The 22,137-nt window shown below is 41.5% G+C and overlaps 2 protein-coding genes across 4 annotated transcripts in view; one reads left to right on the top strand and one right to left on the bottom strand.

The window, feature by feature from the left end:
• The window catches only part of homer3b (homer scaffold protein 3b), a 42,683-nt gene extending 25,110 nt beyond the window's left edge, over positions 1-17,573 (top strand). For 2 of the 3 annotated variants that reach the window (XM_053856128.1, XM_053856119.1), the window contains 6 exons: positions 871-879; positions 4,952-5,088; positions 7,942-8,098; positions 12,956-13,066; positions 13,588-13,668; positions 14,758-17,573. In XM_053856128.1, the coding sequence (XP_053712103.1) occupies positions 871-879; positions 4,952-5,088; positions 7,942-8,098; positions 12,956-13,066; positions 13,588-13,668; positions 14,758-14,943 (681 nt within the window). In that variant the 3' untranslated portion in view covers positions 14,944-17,573. The remainder of the gene's footprint in view (positions 1-870; positions 880-4,951; positions 5,089-7,941; positions 8,099-12,955; positions 13,067-13,587; positions 13,669-14,757) is intronic. The other variant, XM_053856111.1, reaches the window with a different exon arrangement.
• On the bottom strand, positions 16,797-20,571 carry LOC128753925 (ubiquitin-60S ribosomal protein L40). Its single transcript, XM_053856142.1, has 5 exons — positions 20,516-20,571; positions 20,081-20,192; positions 19,431-19,517; positions 17,121-17,223; positions 16,797-16,955 (listed from the first exon to the last, which is right to left on the bottom strand). The coding sequence occupies exons 2-5, from the start codon at positions 20,181-20,183 to the stop codon at positions 16,862-16,864; spliced, it is 387 nt and encodes a 128-aa protein (XP_053712117.1). The 5' UTR covers positions 20,184-20,192; positions 20,516-20,571; the 3' UTR covers positions 16,797-16,861.
• Between the last annotated feature and the right edge of the window lie 1,566 nt (positions 20,572-22,137).

Here is a 22,137-nt window from a genome sequence, read left to right as displayed (position 1 = left end):
TGGGGCGTTTCCACTCAGACAAAGCTAGGAGGCTTCTCGATTATTTTGTTTTGCTATTCATTGAGTCAACTGATTATTCAAGTTGACGTGTCTTTCTGAAAATAGATGTGTGTAAAATCCTAAATAATTTGTGTTTTTCTATCCTTTGCTAGATCAGATATGGTTAATATAGCCATATTGCTCCAGCAACTAACACCTGTAAAGAGTCTGTGAAATAGTGTAAAACAAACAGCGATATAAATAAATATGCAGTGTTATAAAACAACACATAGTATTGGGGTTTCTAAACTGGTTATTAAATGCTGAAATTTAAAGTAGCACCTGTACAATTGCTGCTTGAGCTGTATCATGGTCAGTGATCACTGAACGATTCCTGCATTTTTTTTCATGAAACAGAACACAGTGGGCTCTGTTATCACTTCATTCTGCAAATCAAGTAAATTAGCCAGGGCATGTTATTATGGAGGTTCATGTTGGTGGTGGATTTTTCTGTAACTAAGCAAGAAGCCTTCATTATTGCTTGGTCTTCAATGAATGTAACTGAAAAAAATTGGATTAATATAAAGTGCATTTTCCAACTTCAAACATCATGCTGCTCACTGCTAAGGCCAGACAGTTGTTTGGAGCAAAGAATATAATTTTGTCCATTTTATCTTGGATGAGATCTATCTAGGAATCAATTAATTGGGCAGCGTTCATAACTAGTGGCACATCATAACTATATTTTCAAATAAAATATAATAATAAAAATAAAATAAATAAACATAATTTTTATTTCCAGTTGAAGTGCTTGCTGTCATGTTTTAATCACTAATATATTTTTCCTCTTCTTTTCACTGATGAACCACTGGACCATTTCCCTGGTCTCAGCTGTCTCAGGTGCGTGAAGACACACAACACACAAAATCCAAAATGCATTATCTTTATTTCAAAGTGCTTTGGAGCTCTCCTGTCATGCATGGACTTCGATGCATTAGAATGCCACCTGTGTGCAGTTTAATTTTAGTGCGCCATAAATGCGTGTGGCTATTACTGGATGTCCCTCAAGTGCAAAGATCCTTTAAAAGTTTCTCTTCTTGGCTTTAATCTCAATAATTAGTCAGTTGTTTGCAGGCTTTAACAGTTCCCTCGTTTTGTCCTCACTCAGCAAGTTAGTGTACGATTTTGGGAAAAGCTCCAGTAAATTAGTAATCCTGTTTATGACTTCAACATGATCCGGGACATGAATTATTCAGGGTTATGCACAGCTGATCCGTTGGCTTCTGGGGCCAGACTCAAGTGTCTGAGCTTTGATTCTCTTACCCTTTCCTCCGGACTTGAGGCTCATCTCGTGAGTGTTTTACCCTTCCACATGCACTCACAGTTGTTGATAAAGAACCACCGTCCTCCAGGGAGAAACGGAACAGACTTGCTCAAATGAATAATACACAAGATTTTCCACAGCAGGAGCAGTTTGCATCTTGAATATGAAAGAAATGAGGCAGCTTAAAAAGGAGAAAAACGTCGGCCTAATGGCTATTCAAGTGAAGTGAGTCAAACTTCAATTTGTATCATTTCAACAGGTGATGGAGCATTATCTTCAGTAGATTGCTCTCTCTTTATGTAACTGAACATTTATCTGCAAGTCCCAAAACCCTTCAGAGAGATAATTCAACACTTTAATGAGTAGATGCTGTTGGAGCACTATCAGGCAGAAGAAAATAAAGTTATAAAAACAGTATCTCAGGGAATGTCAACATGAGATGAAGAGTATGTTATAGAATATTATATCATGGATAAACTCGAGTGTGTTACATGTGTCACAGTTCATTTCATCACGTCATCACCTTTACTCTCCACTCTTCCTTCCTCTGATATAGTGCACCTACACGTTTCTGTCTTTGGCTCCTGCTGTCCATCATAAATGAAAAAATGAATTCTCAATTAATGACTTGGAACTTGAAGGATCTGAGCCACCTTTCTTGTCAGCCCCTATGAAAACTTGAGCATCTTCAAGTCAGACTCTGATAACTCTACTTCCTGTCTTTGTGGCAGAGCTACCGTCTAACACCCCAACCACCGGTCCATTGGTCACTTGGTTCCGGGCCGCGGTACAGACGCTAACATATTGCATCAGAAAAGCCATACCAGATAATCACAGTTTTCATAACTCCATAACAGCAACTCAGATGACTTGAGCCAGGTTCTGGCTTCATGATGTCAGTGTGTCTCATGAGGTGCCATCACTCTCAACAATAAACTCCGTTACGGTGAGTTTACATAAACAAGAACAATTCCCATGATCTTTTGCAGCCCATCAACCAATCACCAGCGGAGCTGATCAACCACTCTGCTGATGTCACAGATAGTTGAGCTTGTTAATCCAGCGGCCGACCAAATTTTCTGGTTCTGAACCAGTTCTTTTCTGAACACGCTGGCTGGTTCAAAATTGTGTGCGGGAACTGTGACAAAGAAGGTATTGCTCCATGTAAGTATTATTCCGTGTTGTGTTCACTGGGGACAATTATGAGTGTGACACACATGCTATTGGTTAATACATTGGTTTTCCGCCCAGGAAGGCACCCCCCAGTACCTACAACCGTCTTGTCTCTCACTACTTACATTGGCATCAAACAGGGTGTCGTCCGCATCTTCTGGAATGCTACTGCTGTCATCTGGGACAGCTCCAGCAGATCCTCCTGCCCACTCTGGATCGCCTTCTTGGGCCACCTGAAGACAGGTCACAGGGCTTTCTTCAGTGCCTTTGTGATGATGTCATTGTTAAACATTTTCTTAAATCAAACTCGCTTAAAACTACTATCATAAAATCCTCCTAAATCTCCTCACGATGCTTCGTCTGGCTCTGTGTTTCTCTGGCAGCACAGATGGAGCGGGTCCTAAATCACATGATCAGATGGTCGCGGCTGCAGTCCTGTCGGACAGACACACGGGTGGATCTAATCAAATCGCAACTGTTGAGAGTTTCTTCTGTTAAAACCATGATCATGCACTCATGCACTCACGAATGGCCAGGTGCACTGCTTTGGTTACAGTTTCATATAGCACGGAGCTGCAGCCCATGTTTGTGATTGCCCTTTTGCCCTCACAGTAAAATGCAGATAACGCCAACACATCGTGTTTTATTATGAATTTTTCCCAGATTCACATCACTTTTCACAGGTTGATATCCTGTCTGCACGTTCTTCTCCATTCCAACTTGAAGCGGTGCCACACATGGCTCTGCCATAAATAGAATTTTTGCCAATTTGCAGAAATGTGCAGTAGCACAGGCAAACACTTTGTTTAAATAAATATCAACTTTGTAGTTCCATATTAAGTCATTTTTCCTTCTTTACTGAAACCATTACCAGTGTTATCCCACAACATGGAAAAAGCTGGATATTTAAACACTGACATACCTGATATACCCAAAGCCCAGGTATCGGTATCAGACCATAAAAGTTGGTGCAACCATAATAGTAAGCATCTCATATGGTCCATTCTGTTTACGAGGAACACAGAATGAGACTGGAACCGGCACAGAGCCGTGTTGATGTCATTGGTTCATGGGGCTGCAGAATGTCATGGGGACCATTCAGTCATTTCACTGCCTTTATTGTTGAGAATTATGCCATATGCCAGTTTTTCCTGCATAAAAGTATAATAAAGTATATTTTATTATATTTACAATGAACAAATCTCTATGCTAGTGATGTGATGTCAATGTGATTCGTTCTATTTATACACTACGCACCTTGGGAGCCGCTCCATGATAATATTACCAGTCCTTGGAGATAAAGGTGGTCACTGGTCTAACTCCCACGTCATAGCTGGTCTCGCTATTGTTTATGTTTTTCATATCCGTTAATTAGTAAAGTTCCACATTTTCCCTCCCACTATTGCAGTGTACATTTATCTCAGTGTGGTTCTAGAGTAGGATTGAGAGAAGTTGCCTCTTTTGCTCTGGTGCTCCTGATCAGGGGTTAGTATAAACAGCAGCTCTTTGGAGATGATCCAGTTGTAGTCTGTATCTGGCTGTTTGTCTCTCTGCTAGCTCCCGTAAATTCAGTGCTTTTGCCTTAGCAAACAGTGAATTGGTGTGTGCTCCGTAATCTGCCCTGTTATTAAGCTAATAACCTTCTTCTGTAGCAGAAGTAGTGGTCTTGTGTCACTTTGCTTTCCCCACACCTCGACTCCATAGAGTAGGTGTGGGAGTATCAGAGTACAGTACAGTGTTCTCAGCAGTCATTCAAGTATAATTTGCATTTGTTATTTGTCATTATGCACAGCTGTTGCAGCTGATACTTTCATACTGCTCTATGATATGTGCTGTTTCCATGTCAGATGCTCATCGAGCAACATCACCTCTGATACTCTTCCCATAAATTGTCGAGGACAAGTTACTACGTTTTAATTGGAAAAGTCTATGCGTTTTTATTTCTAAATTATGTCTATTGCTACATAGCCACATTCTATCTCTCTTTCTTGATTTAAGATTATCTACTGCCGTGTACTGTTTCTAGTTTCTAGCTTTTTATCCATCCTTTTGTTGGGTTTCGGACACATATCCTTCCAGTTTTGTGACCAATATATCATGGTCAATAGTGTCAAAGGCTTTATTTAAATCTAGAAACATTCGTATCGCATACCTGTTTTGGTCCACTACTGCTGTTATCAATCTCCTGCTCCTGTTTATCATTCAGTTGATTATTTTTTCCATCACTAATTCACCATTGTAAATTAGTAAAGTAGCAGTGCACGGCTGTATAAAAAGAGCAGAGGCAAATGTCACTTTTTTTCGCTGTAAAACTTAACCAGACTCAACCGACTGTGGCACCATTATTGGAGGATGTCAACTATAAATTTTAAATTAATACTATTGCCTTATTATAATGTAGGTATATTTTATTCAGTTAGAATAAACGACTTGAGCATAGCATGTTTTTGATTTCTTTTATTTTATTTGTAACAGGAGCTGTCAGAGGAGCGTCACTCACCGCCACTGCTCACTGTCAATGGACCGGGTGAAGAAAAGCTGTTCCGTAGCAAAAGTGCAGAAGTACAGCTGACTACGGAGAAGGAGCGAGTCAAGAAGATGCTGTCGGAAGGGTGTGGATCGCTCCTTATTTAGATCTAACCCTAACCCTTTGGGATGTCTTCTGTGTGACACAAGATAGTAATTTACAGATGAAGCAGCTCAATTGTTCCCAGCTTCCCACTGAGGCTCCGTGAAAGGTCTGTGACTGGTTTGTGATCGCTCCTTCCATGGACCCCTGCTGCTCTGCAGCAGTAATTTAATCCCCAGCGATGACCTAGTCAGTATGGAATAGAGCTGCGATGCCTCGTTTATCCACGGGGAGGTGCGTGGATACATTTGGCCCTAACCGATTTCAATAGTGGGACTGTACCTTTCTGCTTAATGTGTCAGAGTTTGCTTAACACAATTAAACGAGACTGAACCCACATGGACTTGGCAGTCATGCATAGCAAAACCGGGATTCTTAATGCACGGAGCGTGCGCGCTAAGCCCCGCTTGGTGCAGAAACCGCTCGGACGAAACAGTATGAACTCCGGAACAATGATCAAAGAATGATTATTATTATAATCATATATATAATTATAATATTAGCTAGAAAATTGTTGCAAGCGGTCTTGATACTTCACTTTCACCATTGAACGTCCTGGCACTGACATCAGTGTTGTGCGTGTCATGTTCTGATTTTTACTTCCATGAATCACCATTTAAACAAGGCGACCACTTGCAATATTCATTCATTAATAACTGAGATAGATATTGATGGTCATCAGACGTTAGCCACTCAAAGTGCAGAGATCCCAAAAGATCCGATCTGGAGTCACTGTCGCCAGTCAGAGGCTAAGGGCCACATTGTTTTACTGTGTTGCTGAAAAGAGCCACATCCTATATAAATAAATAGATAATATATATATAAATAAATAGATATACACACACACACAAAGTTTTGGGTTCTGGTCTTTCTTGAGGCTCAGGCGTGAAGCGGGGGTTGGGCAAGCTCTTTTGTTCAGGGCCTTTCACCGCTGTCTGTCCCAACAAGGATTGGGAGGAACAGTATTTCTGTGCAGGGTGTAAGGAGAGAGATGTAATTTGTAACTGTAACTACTTTTTTTATGCTAAGATGACCACCACTGGGCAGGTCTTAGTATAGGTGAACCAGGCAAACACCCAGGTCGGCATGTTAAACTGTGGCAAATAAATTCGAATCCAGGTCAGATGACTTGATGGACAGGTATGTTCATGTGCTAATTTGTCTAGATGGGTGCGTGTATTGCGTGATATGAGGTTATTTACAATTCCAAAAGGGTTGTAAAAAAATATATACAAGTAAAATAAATTGCGCAAACATTTCTATCTACGCCGCTTGATATTTCCAGGAGGATCAAAATACATGCACAAGAAACATACGCTGGACGCGAACCAGCAAACTTGTGACACACAGAGATGTGCTTTAACCGCTATACTGCCGCTAAGTCACGTGACCAACAGCCTTACATATTTGTCGGATGTGGCTCTTTTCGGCAACAGTAAAACAATGTGGCTCTTAGCCCCTCACTGGTTGGCCACCCCTGCTGTATATCCTTAAAGAGCATACTGCGGCGTACATAAGACGACATTTTGGATCAGACCATTGCTTTGTACAGGACAATGATCCAACACACACTGCTGCTGGAGCACACCGCCATTTACAGAATTTAAGAATGGCAATAGCATGAAGAAGTCGTCTCATGAACCCAAGCTTGCCACAAACAGGGTCCTCAAGTAACCTATTCCTGAGACATGGGACTGTTTGCTGAGTGGAGGGATGATGTGAGGAGCCCTAATCACACATAGCGAAGTTGGTGTGAGGCCTGCTTTCACTAGTCACTCTGGGCTTTGTGTATGAAGAGAAAGCGCCACCTTCAGTTCACACCTCGTAGCACAATAAGTAGGTGGAGTTGACATTATTCAAACACACTCCCTCAAGAAGAGGGGGGTCAGTCCAGGGCTGGAAGTGGAGTCTGCTGCTACTGTGCTGGGAGGGGAACAAATGAACTGCTCCTACTGTAACTCAACAACTCGTCATAAGAAGATTATTGTTGAATTCTAATGACTGAATTTAAAAGCCTGGTAGTTATTTACTTTTATTTGGATTTGATCAGACTCAACTCCTTTAGAAAATTGGCCAGCACCACACAGAGACTTTGGGTTTGGATGACAAAATTTGACTTTAAACTGGACTAGGCAGTCGTAATCTAAGTACACCTAGGATTGTTCTGCTAAGAAGCTAAATGTAGAAGCAATGAGAACAGACTCAACAACCGTTGAGTTGTTGAGTCGATATAAACTGAATTGTCATAATTTTTATCGAGAACTCTGCTTTGAAGTAATAATAATGTTAAGGTGGCCATAGTGACCCTCTTTAAGTACGTGTATGTCTTGCGCTTAAATGCATGAATGACAAGTCTGACCAAAATATTCATACCTGTGGTGATGCTTTCAAACATGAAGCTGTTGACTGTTCAGAGAAGCGCTGTATGAACCTTGGTTGACTGCAGCAATATCTGTAACATATTGACTCTAGTTTTATTTTTTTTATAGCTATATTACTTGGAAATGGATGAACTTTGGTCTCTGATGATTATGATTACATTACATTCCACCGATGAAATGTGATACATATTGTATACTCACTGCCTGTTGTAGCAATCGGCAGTTTCTTTGATGCTATGATTTGATGGCTTCATCTACAGGACCAGGGTTTAAACCTGGACATGACAAGTTCTTCTGTCTGTCCTAAAATGATAATGATAAAATGAAGCAAATTGAAAAACAATTCTTATCCTTATTCTCCTCCACATTCCCATATTTTCTTATTGTTCCTTAGCAGAGGTTTTGTGTAATCTTTTTTCTTTCTGGAAATTCAAGTGTTGTTTGGGTTTCCTCAGCTCCATGTGTGAGATCAACCTGGAAGCAGAGCTCTTCACCCTGCAGGACAGTAATGCCAAGCTGGTGGCGGCCCTTCAGGAAGCAAACACCAACGTGGACCAGTGGAAGAAACAGCTGGCAGAGTATCAGCTGGAGACAGATCGCCTAAGAGATCAGGTGATGTTGAAATGATGATGATTTAGACTTGGCTCATCCTCCTTTCACTTCTAGACATGGAGTCATCTCAGTTTCTCAATATCTGAATTGATTGGGGTATATTTTACGGTGATTAAATGCTCTTGTTGTTTTGTCCAAGGTTTTCATTGAGTCATTATTTCCTTTGTCGGTCCTTTCCACGTTAGGCTCCACAAATGTTGAGTAAAGGACAGCTGCTTAATAAGAGGCATAACTGAATGCACAAAAGAAACGGCACGCTGAGCGATCGAACAATTTGATGAAAATGTCTTAGGTATTTCTTTGGGAAATTGAGAGAAACATTAACTGCCTGGTCAAGTGCATGATGCTCGAAGTTATTTGTTTATACGGATCCCAACGAGTGCCTGTTCACCTTAAACACATCTCTGCATTTATACAGGCTTTTGAAAGATCTTTTTGCCACACACCACACTGACTCCAAACTGTAGATGCATTTCTCATCCTGCCCCCTTTTCCCTGGATATTTCAGCAGACAGGTTTCTGTGATAATCGCTTGCGCAGAATGCAGAAATGTCATCTTTATTTTGGGAGGAAACATAATGCCCTTGCACAGCCATCGTCAGGGTGCTGCGGCCAGCAGACCTCAATTAAACTGTCGGCAGAGCCAGAGAACCTTTTTCTGAGCGCACCGTCCTCTCTGTCGTCCAGGTAGAAGTCTACATGGAGACACAAACACAGACTCTGCTGCAAAGTCAACCAGGTGGCAGGAAGTGGAGCAGGCCTCCAGGGTCTGGCAAGTGGGTGTATAAGGGGGGGGGGTCATTTTTTTTCCAGAACAGGACATCCCATACTGCCCAGCCACCCCTCCCCTCTTTGCCCCACTTATGGTGATAAATCACTTTTTTCCAACATGACAGCATTGGGTCGCTCCACTATGGATCGAGCATTCAGGCTGATGATAGAAAAAATGTATTCGAGCCGTCATAGTCACTGCTCACCACCTCTTCCTATGTCTATGAATGATGTATGCCGTGCCTCTGTAGGGATCTGGTATTTGTTTTGATAGTAGCTCCATCTCTGTGTCACATGTGTGGTGCATGTATATGTCTATGTTTAGTAGGACCAAATAGGCGTGAATCCGGCTTTACTACCAGCAGTCACACAGGCTGCAGCAGTAGATTCAGAGACTAGAAAAACAAACACAAATATCCACATGACAATTAATTCTAGGCTGGCTAAATTATCAGGCTTTTTTTTAATTATCATTCGATTTATTGACCTACTGATTATCATGAGTGACAAGCGGTGGTAGACTAAATGGATGGAGATGGAGATGGTGGTGGTGGACGCATATTTACAGAAGAGAGAGGAATATAGATTCACTTACAAGAGTGGAGGGAGAAATTCACAGGTAGATTACAACATGGGCAGAAGGAGTCATCTGAAAGACATAGTTGACTGTAAGGTGGTGCCAGCAGTGAGGTCTGCCCTGATGTATGGTTTAGAGACAGAGCTCTGATACATAGTTGATGATGATCAGGTTTTCATTGGGAGTGACTAAGAAGGACAAAATTAGAAACCAATATATCAGAGGGAGTTAGAAGAAGAGAATAAGAAAATATGGTTTAGGTAGCTTGATACACAGTTCTGCAATATATGTATAGTTGTTTCCTATGAACACCATGGTCCTAAAGTCCCAAATGTATCATCTTTATTTTGATATCAGATGTGGATGCAATGTATGCAATGTCATCTGGAATCAACATCTGAAAAAAAAATTGGTCGTATCTGTAGATGGCCATTGTTAGGCTTGCTACATTTGTGGGTAGAGGCTGGAGGGTTGGCACATATTTTTATTATTATTGATTACATAGGCTTGAGGTTTGGGTTGGATTTGCGTGTGAAAGTGGAAACTTCAGTAAACGTGATTTTTGGAGCAAATTTCCTGTCGACTGCCAAACGTGGTCTATCACAGCGCAGACAAGTAGCCACTGTGGTGGAAGGGAAGCTCTGTAGGACAGTTGTGAGACCTGCCTGTGCAGAATCGTGCTAATGTCTGCCTGAACTCTGATTGAACATTCTTCCTCTCTGAACTTCCACCATTTAGTCTTGGGCCTTGCCTTCACCATCGTCCTCTTCTCACAGTAGTCAGGAGCATCATTCTGCAGGTCACTGCAACCTGACTCACTCCTCTGGCACCACCTTTCTGTCAACTATATCTTTCACATACCTACCTGTGAATTCCTCCCTCCACTCTTGTACATGTATCTTGTCCTCTTTTCTGGACATATGTGCTCACCACGACCATCTCCATCCTCTTAGAAAGCTCTACCACCATCTTTCTCTCAGCATTTCTGCCTTTGATTTCATACTTACCCAACACTCCGTCTTCTCCCCTGTTCCCTTCACCTGCATGTCCTCTGATGTCTGCTCCCATCTCGATTCTCACCCTGAGGGTCTTCTGACTTCCTTCCCTTAAAATGATGCCCACTCCATCTTCTCTTTCTGTCTACACCATGGTAAAAGATCTGTGTTCCGAGCTTTACAGTATGTCCTCTCCTCTTTTGGCTTCCTGCACACATACAGTAATATGCCTACCTTTCTTCGTCAACCATTTCCAGCCGTGGTCCCCGCATGAATTGTTCTTGCTGTCACATCAACTCTTCTGCTCTTCCCTATGTCTCCTAATTCTTCTTCCACCTGTTTTTTCGTCCTTGTCTTTGGCCAACACAAACATTTTCATACTGTAGGTGCTGGCTAACACCAAAAATCTTGTTAACCTGGGCGGCAGCAGGTCCTGAATGGTTTTCTGATTCCTGACCATATTTGTTCTTTGCAAAGTATTGGTTGTATGTGAAGCGGCTGTCACTTTAATGGCCTCCTGCTCACGTCTAACCATCCTTTGTTTGACCTCTCAGCCCCAACAAGGAGCATCAGGCTCCCTACAACACAGCTCTCAGAAACACAACAATAACAATACTGAAAACAATGCTTTAAATGAAGATACAACATATATGTACATTTTGTAAATACATTTTATAAAGAGTTTCAAATATTATAAATACATCTTAATTTATATATTGCTATATATGGCAATTGCAACTGGAAAGAGAAAATAGACATTTACCTCTCAGACAGCTGAAAGTCATCTTCGTACTTCATTATACCAGTGAGGTATATGGATGGTAGTTTGTGTTATTTCCTGACTGAGACTGCTTCCTTGGTTTTCCTACATTTCAACATGCTTGACTGCACTGTAAATACCAAATAAAGGAAGGCTTAATCTGTTTCGCAGCGGCTGTGGTTTCCTGGGCGATAGGCTGCAGCGCTCTGGTCAATGTCAGCCAGGCTGTTAGTCCAGAGCAAATTGAGTTCTGTGTGTAGTTCTATGTGAATGTGCATTCAAACGTGTATGTCAGTGCCAATTACGTAAATATATTTGATTTATATGTTGACTGCACAGAAATGATGCATGATGGATTTGAGAGGGGATGCTCTTGGACATTTATTGGGCAAATGAAATGGCTCTGTGTGTGTGTGTGTGTGTGTGTGTGTGTGTGTGTGTGTGTGTGTGTGTGTGTGTGTGTGTGTGTGTGTGTGTGTCTAGTGATCTTGGCACAGCTGATTTCCATGATCATAAACACTCGGAGTGATTGGTTATGACTATTATCATGAGAAGCATTTGTTCTTTCTTTTCTATTTTTTATAAAGCAAAGAAAGAATAAATGTTTTTTTTTTCCTTTTGCATCGTGGTTGTTCCAGTGATTATTTCAAAATTATGAAATGGAACGTAAACAACGCTCACAGTTCATATCTCCACCTTGTTCTTTTCGACTGAACACAGTAGTGATGACTATTAGTGCACCTCAGTGTCAAGAGGCATAATACACTCACATCCATTCATTTTCTGCCTCTTGGGATATGAATAAGGATATTTTTCTTCATTGCCATGGTTTGTGCATCTTGCATCTTATGGGCTATTTACGTCTCACTTTTCTGATTTCTTTTTTTTTTTATCAGTCTATCTGCAGACATGCGAGCCGTGGAAATAAGTCCCTATAATTTGATTAGCTGGTGTTTTAATCCCATCATCCACCTGAAGATGGTAACGTGCCACTGTTTGTTATTTATTATGATGTTATGAACACAAAAAAGATGGGATATCATAATGAGGCTGCCAAAATGGTCAGTGATCTAATCAAATTCATCTCAATATGAAATATTACTGGTGGCGTTAGCGCTAACTTTATGTAGCATACTTTATATTTATATAGCTTTATATGTTGTTTCTGACGTTAGTAACAATAATTATCCTGGTTAATATGGGCTCGGGTTTATTCACACTCAGTGTTGTGTGCATATTAACTAATTTGTGAATGTTGATATTGCACTATTTCTGGAGTTAACACTTTACTCCTTCAGGATTCTTTTGTCATAGTCCTTCCCCATCTGTACCATTTCTTAAGAATTTTCATGCTCAGACAATAATACCCGTTATACCACTTGCGATTCTTTGTCCATGCTGCTATCAAAATCCACTCTTTAACGGATAATTCCAGAAAGTTCTCAGTAGTGGGCCTGGACAGGGCTTCATTTGTGGGTTTCTGAAATGGTGCTCAGTTTGCCCACTGAAAGTTGATGTCTATTGTCTCAAGCGCTTGCATCAGTAAGTTTTCCATTAGCTTTGACACGGCCTGGCTGCAGTATGACCTGGTATCATCTGGATTTTTAAGTTTCTCTATCGGGAGCTCAAGCCCAGCATCGCCTACTCTTCCACTACGTCTTGGCACTCCCCCGACAAACAATATGAGCACTTACTCAATGAATTGTGAACATTAATTATTTATTAGTTATGCATTCATTTCATGTTCTTTATAGGTGGCAGAGCTGGAGTCACAGCTGGGGCATCCTGCTGCTGCTCAGACTGGTGCCAAGGAGCTGAGTCGTTCGCTTGAAGAACTGGAAGCCCAACTGAGTGCAAAAGATCAGGTGTTTTCACAGATGACCTTCAACACACCACTTAGTAATCACAGATAAGCATTTATCCTCAACCAACTTTTTATTTCCATGATCCAACCTGCTAAGCCACAGCTTATTTAATTTTATGTTATGTTGTTATGATTATAGCCAGTGTTTATTTGTAAGCATATAACGGGTGTAATAAACTCGTAACCACACAAGATAACGGTCATTTCAATCGGCCTCATAAGATGAACAGCCCTGTGTGTAGTTGCCTGAGTGCTGACTGACTTCTTACAATTCACCACTAGGTCTGGCAGACGTGTGTCGATTAGCATCAGCTGAAATGGTTTTGCAGATAGTGGGTACACTTTTACTAGATGGAAGTTTTTTAGTCTAACATCTGCACCAAGTGAGGTCAAGCACTGAACCCATCACTTATAGCTAATTTAGTCGCTAATGTGTCCTGCTGACAAGTGTAAATGCACTATAGTCAAAAGTAGATGGAGAGGTGTTTTGTTTCTCATGGTTGCCTTTGTGATTGATCACAGGAAATCTACAATCTGCAAAGCAAGAAAACAAATGTAGGAGAGCTGGAGAAGGAGAGGGAGGAGGCCATACAAAGACTGCAGGTGACAGCAAGTTCATTTGTACATTTACACACACTGAAAACGGCTTTTTTCCTTGTTTGACGAACTACACAATTTTGATAATTCCCAATTTCTGATGCCGCACAAAGTTCAGTCTTGCTGAGACGGTCCAGGATCCCATCAAGCAGAGAATAACCATGCTGAATCTGCATAGCACCGATGAATATTGCATGATTTTTATTCTTTTAGTGACCGTGTCCTTTGCAATTATGTATATTGATATTTGACATTTACTCTCTCTCGACATGATTTATTCACAGGAACATTCATAATTAAGAATGATAAAAGAGTTGTGTGTATTTAGTTTAGCTGACACAGTTAGACATCATTCTTGCACCTTTAGGGTTATCAAGGTAATTCATGAATAACTTACAGACTGCAGCCTGAAATGTAAATGTAAATCCAGTTTTGCTGTTGACAGGAACATCTCTAGTTACACTTGTGCATCTATAGTTAGACTCAATACACACATTGTTGAATGTTTGCTTTGGTTTGGTTGTGTTCTGCAATGCATCAGCAGAGCTATTTAAAGTAAAGGGGTCCATGAATTGTGAACTGATGGTGTCAGAAAGAACTGCCACTGGTTAATATTGTCTTGAAAGACCTTTAAAGGGCCCATTGGAAACAGTTATTCATCTCCAGTAGTCATATCTTACAAGCTAATAGAGCTGTTTCACCTCAAAATACAAGTAAAGATTTTTGTAATTTCAAAGTCATAGCAAGTTAAAGCAAGGCGATGTGTCATACCAATGAGTCCCTTCTGGTACAAATGGAACACAATGGTACGGAAGACAAATGTCAATCAGACAATTTAAAGCATCTTAAACAAACCTGTTTGTTAAGAAAAATAAAAGTAATTCCCAGCTCAGTATAGCGGTGAAACCATCTGACCCCACACAAACTCCCGTCTGAGATGGTGGATGTTCAAGGTATTGGTACATAGCAAAATCACAGTATTCCCTTCAGTGACAGCAACACCGAGGGAAGAGATTCACAGATTCAAATCTTGGACAACGTCTCGTTTATTTGTCGATGAATTCACCCAGCATCCACAATTCCATGTGTTTTCAGGAATTGGAAAGCCGAAACACAGACCTGGAGACTCAAGTTCAGAGTGCAGAAAAGTCGTTGGCCTCGAGCCGGGAGCAACAGGAGCAGGCAGAGGTGGAGGTCCAACATATCATCGAGGCTCTCGATGTCAAGATCTGCGACCTGAATGACCTAAGACATAGTTTGGCAAAGCTGATTGACAAATAGATGCAGCTACATGCGGCTTCATCTCCACTGTTTGTTGCAGACATCTTCTCTTTCCCCTACTATAGCATAACGCTATGCTTGGAAAGAGTGTAGAACTGCACGTAGGTGAGTCTGGCAATTTGGACAAAATACTTGAGAATGAGAAATGTTGTCTACTGCAAAAAAGTAGCTTTAGCAATAATTTTATTGAATCAACCATAAAAATGGTAAGTTTCACATGACAGTTGATGCATCAGTCCAGCCATCCATTTTCTTTTGTTTTTATTCGAAGTAGCGTTGCAGGGGCTGCAGCTGAAGTAGAGAGTCCCAGGTGTCCAGAAGACAAAAAGAAACCACGACTAGCTCTGGTCTAATCCATACATTATCTCACTTTTGTAAAAGATTTGTGTTTCACAGTTTATGTGGGTCAACTACTTGCTTTAAGACAGTGGAGATGCAGCCTTGCAGCAGTTTTTGTCCAACAAAGACTGTATCTACAGTTTGGACCTTGCTATAGTTGACTACGTTCACCTGTTTGCGTCACGAAGACCGCTGCCACGTTTATCTTGTTCTACATTTCACTCTTCGCTGTGGTTATGCTCAAGCTCAAATTGAACTCCACAATGTTTGTGTCAAGTTTTGTTTACGTGCAATTTGTTATGCCCATCCACAGAGAACTTATTTCCTTAGGCCAAATAATGTGACGCCACGTGTGTACGACTTGAACCTGATCGGTAGTTTAATATAATGGGTACTTCTGTCAGTCAGGTCTTTGGGCAACATCCTATCGAGTGGTAGGTTTGTCACAGGAATCCCTCGACGAGTGCATATGCATATTTAGCCCTGACTCAGTTGCACAAAAGCATGATGAATTAAACCTGGCCAAGTTACTCTGGTGATTTATTCTTTGCAGCTAGCCCGCTGGCTAACAACCAGGCCAAAATTAATCCTGTAAGTCATACATTTGTTTTTCTCTCAATCCTGTGAGTAATTCATGTGTTTTACAGCATTTACATTGCCCCCTTTTTTAACGTATGCTGCATCATTTTAATTACCTTGCATTAAAATATGAATTCAGCATGCTGTTGTTTTCATTGAAAGACTGTGTGTTGATAGCTTTTACATGTATACTACTTCTCCTGTTGTCGTCCAAAATCGTCCGGGCTCCCCATCAGGGAGCCAACAAGTCCACCACATTGGGCCTACGAATGTACCCATGTGCCCACACAATGTTGAAAAGATCGATAAAGCACATAATTGTTTGCAGTCACTCTTAATGGTAATCTACACTTCCTGGGTGGTGAGCAGTACTATGTTCATCATATAAAAAGTTTACACCTGTTGGAGAAAGGTTGTTTCTTTAATTGTTTTTATGACTGTGTCATGAAAGTGCCATTTATGGATTACTGATGCATTCATTCAGTTTCATGCTGTCTGCCTGGTTTGCATTCTTTCCTTGATGATTAAGCTCTTTTTCCTGCTATATGTTGAACTTCTTCATACATTTCCATTAGAAGCCATTCTGTCATTTCATTATTGCTGTTGCATTGTTTGGTGGCTACATGCTTGATTTGATTTGTAAGTAAATTGGACAAGTATTACTCAACAGTAGTTCCCGTAATTCACTGAGTTTGGTAATTAATGCCATCTAGTCCAGGGATAGCCAGACTAGTCCTCAACGAGCCACGTTTTTTCCCCAACCACTGATGCATACAATCAAGAGTCAGCTGAACCCAAACCTCTAACAATCGACCGACTACAAAGTACAAGAGCAAAAACCTGCATATCACCCTGGCCGTTGGAGGACGGATTTGGACACCCCTGATCTTAACTTGTGTGTGTGCATAGGGTTGTAATATCAGACAATCAACATGTCAAGAGTTTTCTCAGATTTATTTTAACACAAAAATGGCAAGTAAAGCCAATTCAGTCCAACGATCTACTTCAGCTTCTTCTTGGGGCGAAGGTTGTTGGTGTGGCCACACTTTTTCTTGCGGCAATTGACAGCGCGAGGGTGCAGACGGGCATAGCACCTGGAGACAAATTGATGAGCATTAGCAGACACCAACTTCAAAGATCGAACCTGTCCCTATCCAACATTTCACAAAAATGCCACAGCCTTGTTATTATCCTGATTCAGGATAACAAGATGATAAACGGTTCTGGACGATAAGAAATGTCTTGAGTGCTGTTCTTACTTGCGGCAGATCATCTTGTCACAGTTGTATTTCTGGGCCAACTGCCTGAGGGAAGGCTCGATGATGCCACCACGCAGACGAAGGACCAGATGAAGGGTGGACTCTGCAAAGAGACGCACGTTATCTCATCCATAAATATTTCGCGTATTCCATTTACACCCATTTCTGGCACTATGAAAGCAGACAGACTTAAGAGCCGCTTTCGCACTGTAGGAACCTTTTTTGGTTCAAAGAACTCGCTCGCTAAGAACCATTGTCACCAAAACAGTGCGCAGACATTAGGAGGAGGATGTGGAGCGATGGTGTCACCGCGGCAGTACAGGATAGCTGAGACACACAAGTCACAACTAATGTATGACAGTGAGCAATGAGGTACCAGTGTTCATGTTGTCTTCCATCATTGGGACATGTCTCCATCCAAAGACTGCGTTTAATACCGGGTAAATAAAAGCAGAGACCTCTCAGTTCTGTGTTTGTGTGCATGCGTCGGCAGCGGGCTGATCACTGTGAAGTAAAATTTTAATCCACATGTATTCTTAGTCACAACAGACCCACTTTTTTTTGGGGGGTATCCAATCACAGACTAAGAACTCGCTAACATCTAGAGTGTGTGAGGCCATGTTGCACTCCGGAGAGTCTGAAGATGATTCTCAGCTCCACAGAATCAGAATGACTGAGATCAATGATGAATAATCCAAAAAATATCATGTAAGTGTAATTTAAGTCATGACAGCATTTGCCAATTTTAAATTGTTAATCACGGATGTGATGATCCAAGTCTGACAACCATGTCCAGGCACTCTTGTTGGCATTGACTTAATACATTACCTACAGTCTCGGTCACCACTATGGTATCGACAGTTTCACGTGTTAAAAATGTGTGGGTTATGAACTAACAAAGACGCTGTTGTGAAATTGGGAATACGAGTCCTAGAACCATTGGATTTGGTTCCTGCTGTGTGAACTGGTGCCATTTAATTGGAGCTAAAAATCTCCTTAAATCCATAACCAACTATCAGATAAAAAGGAAATGTATTTTTAGTTTTGATCTCAACAGGAAAATTGTGGAGTCTGAGAGTCTGCACAGATGTCCATCGCAGAGAGTTCATATTACATACTTCACTAACAGGCTTCCCGGAATTAAAAAATAATAATCTGCTGTCATAGTGGTGAGCGATGACGGCACGCAGTGTCCAATCTTGAGTTCATAATAGGGTTGGAAAATTCTGGGAACTTTCCTGAATGGATACCTTTCATGAGAATTTAGGGGTATATATTTATACATAGATAGAACATATCCCAGATTGTTCCCTTAAGTTACAGTGGTAAGTTTCCAATATGGACTAATACCAAACTCACCCAAGCTTAACTTCATGGAAATTAAACAGAATTTTTTCACCCTTTGTTAATAACGTCTGTAATGACTGTGTTCCCTCATTTTTATTTTGAAGTTAAACTGCGGCTGTGCGAGACAGATATGCTGCCAGCGCAGTTACATGATGGCCCTGAAAACTGAATTATTGCCCAACTCTAGCCAAGACTACTAGAAAATGCACGCCAACAGTGTCGTCAACTAGGCTAGAGAAATTAGAATTCCTCTAAGTTGCGACCGAAACATACTGTAGTGGCCGATAGCTTTATTATGCCTGCATGTATGAATGTAACTACACTAAGATGGAACATGGTGATCAACACCTATGTGACAATAGATGAGACAATGAGCAAGAGAGAAAAGATGCTGCAATGGTCATCGACTCTTTGTTGATGTCTGTGGTGACTCCACCAACCTGATATCAGGCATATTGTGAATCAAAGCCATGCTGACCTACAGGTGTGTAGGTTAACCCGCTTCACTCATGTCCAATTTTATTTTGATGAGAAGATGTGATGTATGGGTTTATATAATGGGAAAACCCATAGTCCGAGATCACACTAGCTAATATAAAGCACGGCTCAAGTTGAGGCAGAAAGACAGAATATCTCATGCAGTCACCCCACATGACAGAGGTGCCACTATGTAAAAGTTGTCAAATCAGTTGGAATCAGTATTGGCGTCTTATTTCAGCTATTGCCTTAATCTGGGCACTCGTTGTATGAAAACACGGTCAGTGAGCAAGAACATGAGCCTCAAGATGTTTGCAGTTTAGTGATGACCAACAAAACAGTCGCAGAAAATGTCATTTTACAATAGGATCTGTTGCTGTGAAGTGGCAATTTCTTTTGGGGTGACTGTAGTAAAGGCAGGCAATGGTTCATTGTCAAGGCAGGTAGCTACAAAGAAATGTGGGGAACCCAGTTGGAGGGCCTTACCTTTCTGAATGTTGTAGTCGGACAGAGTGCGTCCATCCTCGAGCTGCTTTCCAGCAAAGATCAAACGCTGTTGATCAGGCGGGATTCCTGCAAACAAAAGATTGATGCATTTACAAAAAATAAAGAAATGCAAGCAGGAAGACACTACTAGAATTCCAAGGTTTTCCAAGTACCACTTACCAATAGAACAGTGTTTTGCCCTCCCCTGCCACCTTTACCAGAATGCCCTTGACCCACTACTGACATCAGTATGACATGGTGAGATTATCTATTAAGTCTTCAATCTGTAGCTTTTGGCTCTTCAATCAAAACAGCCTTCCAGCGAAATACACCAACAACCCACCATAACCAACAGTGGAGCAGATGAAATAGTCAGGTTCAGTTCTTTCCCCACCTCCTCCATCAGTGCGGTGGTAAGAAAACAGCCATTTTCATGTAAAACACCAATTGTTTAGACTGCTCTGGATGAGAAGGAGACTGCATCAGGCTAAGTTCTACTCCTCCAACTGCAAGACCACGTCAACACCTGGACTCCCCACTACCACTCAATTTTCAACTTGGACGTGTTGATCCCCATTTTTGTCGTCACTACATGCCATCATATCACTCACTTCACTTATCTTCTGAAAATATTTGAGGCATCCACATACCTTCCTTGTCCTGGATCTTGGCCTTGACGTTTTCGATAGTGTCGCTGGGCTCAACCTCGAGGGTGATGGTCTTCCCCGTCAACGTCTTCACGAAGATCTGCATGTTTGCAGGCTGCGTACACACGTTGTCGATGAATAAGAGGTCTAATGTGGACAGACAAGCCACGCTAGTATATAAATAAATGCCATTTGTCAAGGCAGGCGGAAATAAGAGACATGCGGTGGGCTAATGCTAACAGCGGGCCTGGCCACATGCGTACCTCCGCCGCCGAGCGTAAATGACTATTACATTGATTTTCATACAATTCTGCAAGCAAACGAAACGACAATCCCATGCAGGTCTCAATTACGGACATAGCGAGTTTATTCGGTGTCAAAAGAAGTGGTAGGTTAACCATCCAGACGACTAAATATGTCACAGAAACGTCAACTCACCCGGCCTCTGACTGAGCCTCCACGAAAAGAGAGCGCAAGACGGTGTCGACACTAAACGTCACTTCCTGTCTTCTTCTGCTTGGCCAGATGAACCGCAACGAGATGATACCGCCATCTATCGTCAAGAGTAAAGGACAAGACTGTGGCGCACCGAATCCCATTTTTAGATAAAATGAGATAAGACTGCCTTCATGCTTTTAACTGCCTAAACGTCAAATGGAATTTCTGTCCAATTTCCAAAGTAAGGACTACTGACTCCTTCTGGCTGTGGGTCATACTTTAGTCACACTTACCGTATTCGTTTTGCATCCTCATCACTTTTGGGGATGTCTGAGTAATAATAATAATAATAATAATAGGTTTTGTTTACAACACTGAAGGACACTGTACAACTTTAAAAAAATCTCAAAAGCAGACAGCGCAAAATATAACAACAGAAAATGGATCGTTACAAACAGTGTGGCAATTAAAGAATCAGAATCAGAATAAAATTTATTACCGTGGTCAGTGGGGGTTCACCAACTAGGAAAGTGCTCCGAAATAAAGTGCTGTTAATAAAATAAAATAAAATAAAATAAAATAAAATAAAATAAAATAAAATAAAATAACAAAGGCTGATCACAAATTTAATAATCTGATGGCTGAGGGGAAGAAGCTGTGACGGGAGGTTCTGGTCTGGATGTCTCCATGGCTCTGATCCGACCTGCACGTCTCTGGGTCCTGGAGACATACAGGTCCTGAAGAGGTGGCAGGCTGCAACCGATCACCTTGAATAAGCAACACAGAGTAGAAGAAGTCCGGTAAAGAGTAGGCTGCATTACGGTCTTCAATGAATCGTCTGCAAATATAGCACGTTTTTGTACTGGTGACTTTTTATATCTGACCTGTGCCTGATCCACTGACCAAGAGGTTCAAACAAGATGCTGAGGAGTTGTGACACAAAACAACCCAGTCATGCCAGTTTATTAAATCTCCAGATTTTTTTATTGTTGTTTTACACACAGGACCACAGAGGTATCAATTATAGTCTATAGAAAATCACATTTATACAGAACTTCCTATAAAGAATGATAAATGTGACTGAGTCAAAATCCTTTTCCCAGCTCAATATCAGTCATTGACCAGCCCCAGCTGGGCATATCATTATCTGCTAGAGTTTGGAACGGTGGGCCATCAGGGCCACCAAGGCTTTCTCTGCTGGCCTAACATAACCAGAAATCATGAGCATAATTATGACAAGGTCAAGGTTAGAGTTTTTATCCAATCAGAAATCAGCCAGCTTGCGTCGTCATGTTTGATAAAATCAGCCCAAGGCCTCCAGCAGCAGCAGTGCAGGCGCCCTCAGGACAAGCGAGGCCTTCTAGCTGGCCTCACGTTGAACATGACTTTTCTCGCTCTCGAAACCCTGTGGCTTAAACATATACAGATTTTTCTTTTTGGGCAAACTAGCTTCAGAGCAATGAAACCACAGATGTTAGATGACATTCCAGCACATATCGCATTGTTCTCCACCCCTGCATTTCCCGGCATCTACAGCCACACCGGCGAGATAACCAGGCGGAGAAAGTATGCTACTTCTACCACAGCAGGCTCCGCGCTTGGTGAGTGCAAACGTTTGAGAT

This window comes from Synchiropus splendidus, chromosome 1 (assembly GCF_027744825.2).
Source record: "Synchiropus splendidus isolate RoL2022-P1 chromosome 1, RoL_Sspl_1.0, whole genome shotgun sequence".
NCBI lineage: Eukaryota > Metazoa > Chordata > Actinopteri > Syngnathiformes > Callionymidae > Synchiropus > Synchiropus splendidus.
Note: the sequence above shows the minus strand (reverse complement) of the source record. Positions and strands in the feature narration are given on the sequence as shown.

Excerpts from the sequence above, each read along its gene's own strand:
- LOC128753925 (XM_053856142.1), bottom strand. The coding sequence starts at position 20,183 with ATGCAGATCTTCGTGAAGACGTTGACGGGGAAGACCATCACCCTCGAG. Across the intron at positions 19,518-20,080 it reads CAAGATCCAGGACAAGGAAG|GAATCCCGCCTGATCAACAG; the intron begins GTATGTGGATGC and ends TTTTGTTTGCAG. Across the intron at positions 16,956-17,120 it reads GACAAGATGATCTGCCGCAA|GTGCTATGCCCGTCTGCACC; the intron begins GTAAGAACAGCA and ends ATTTGTCTCCAG.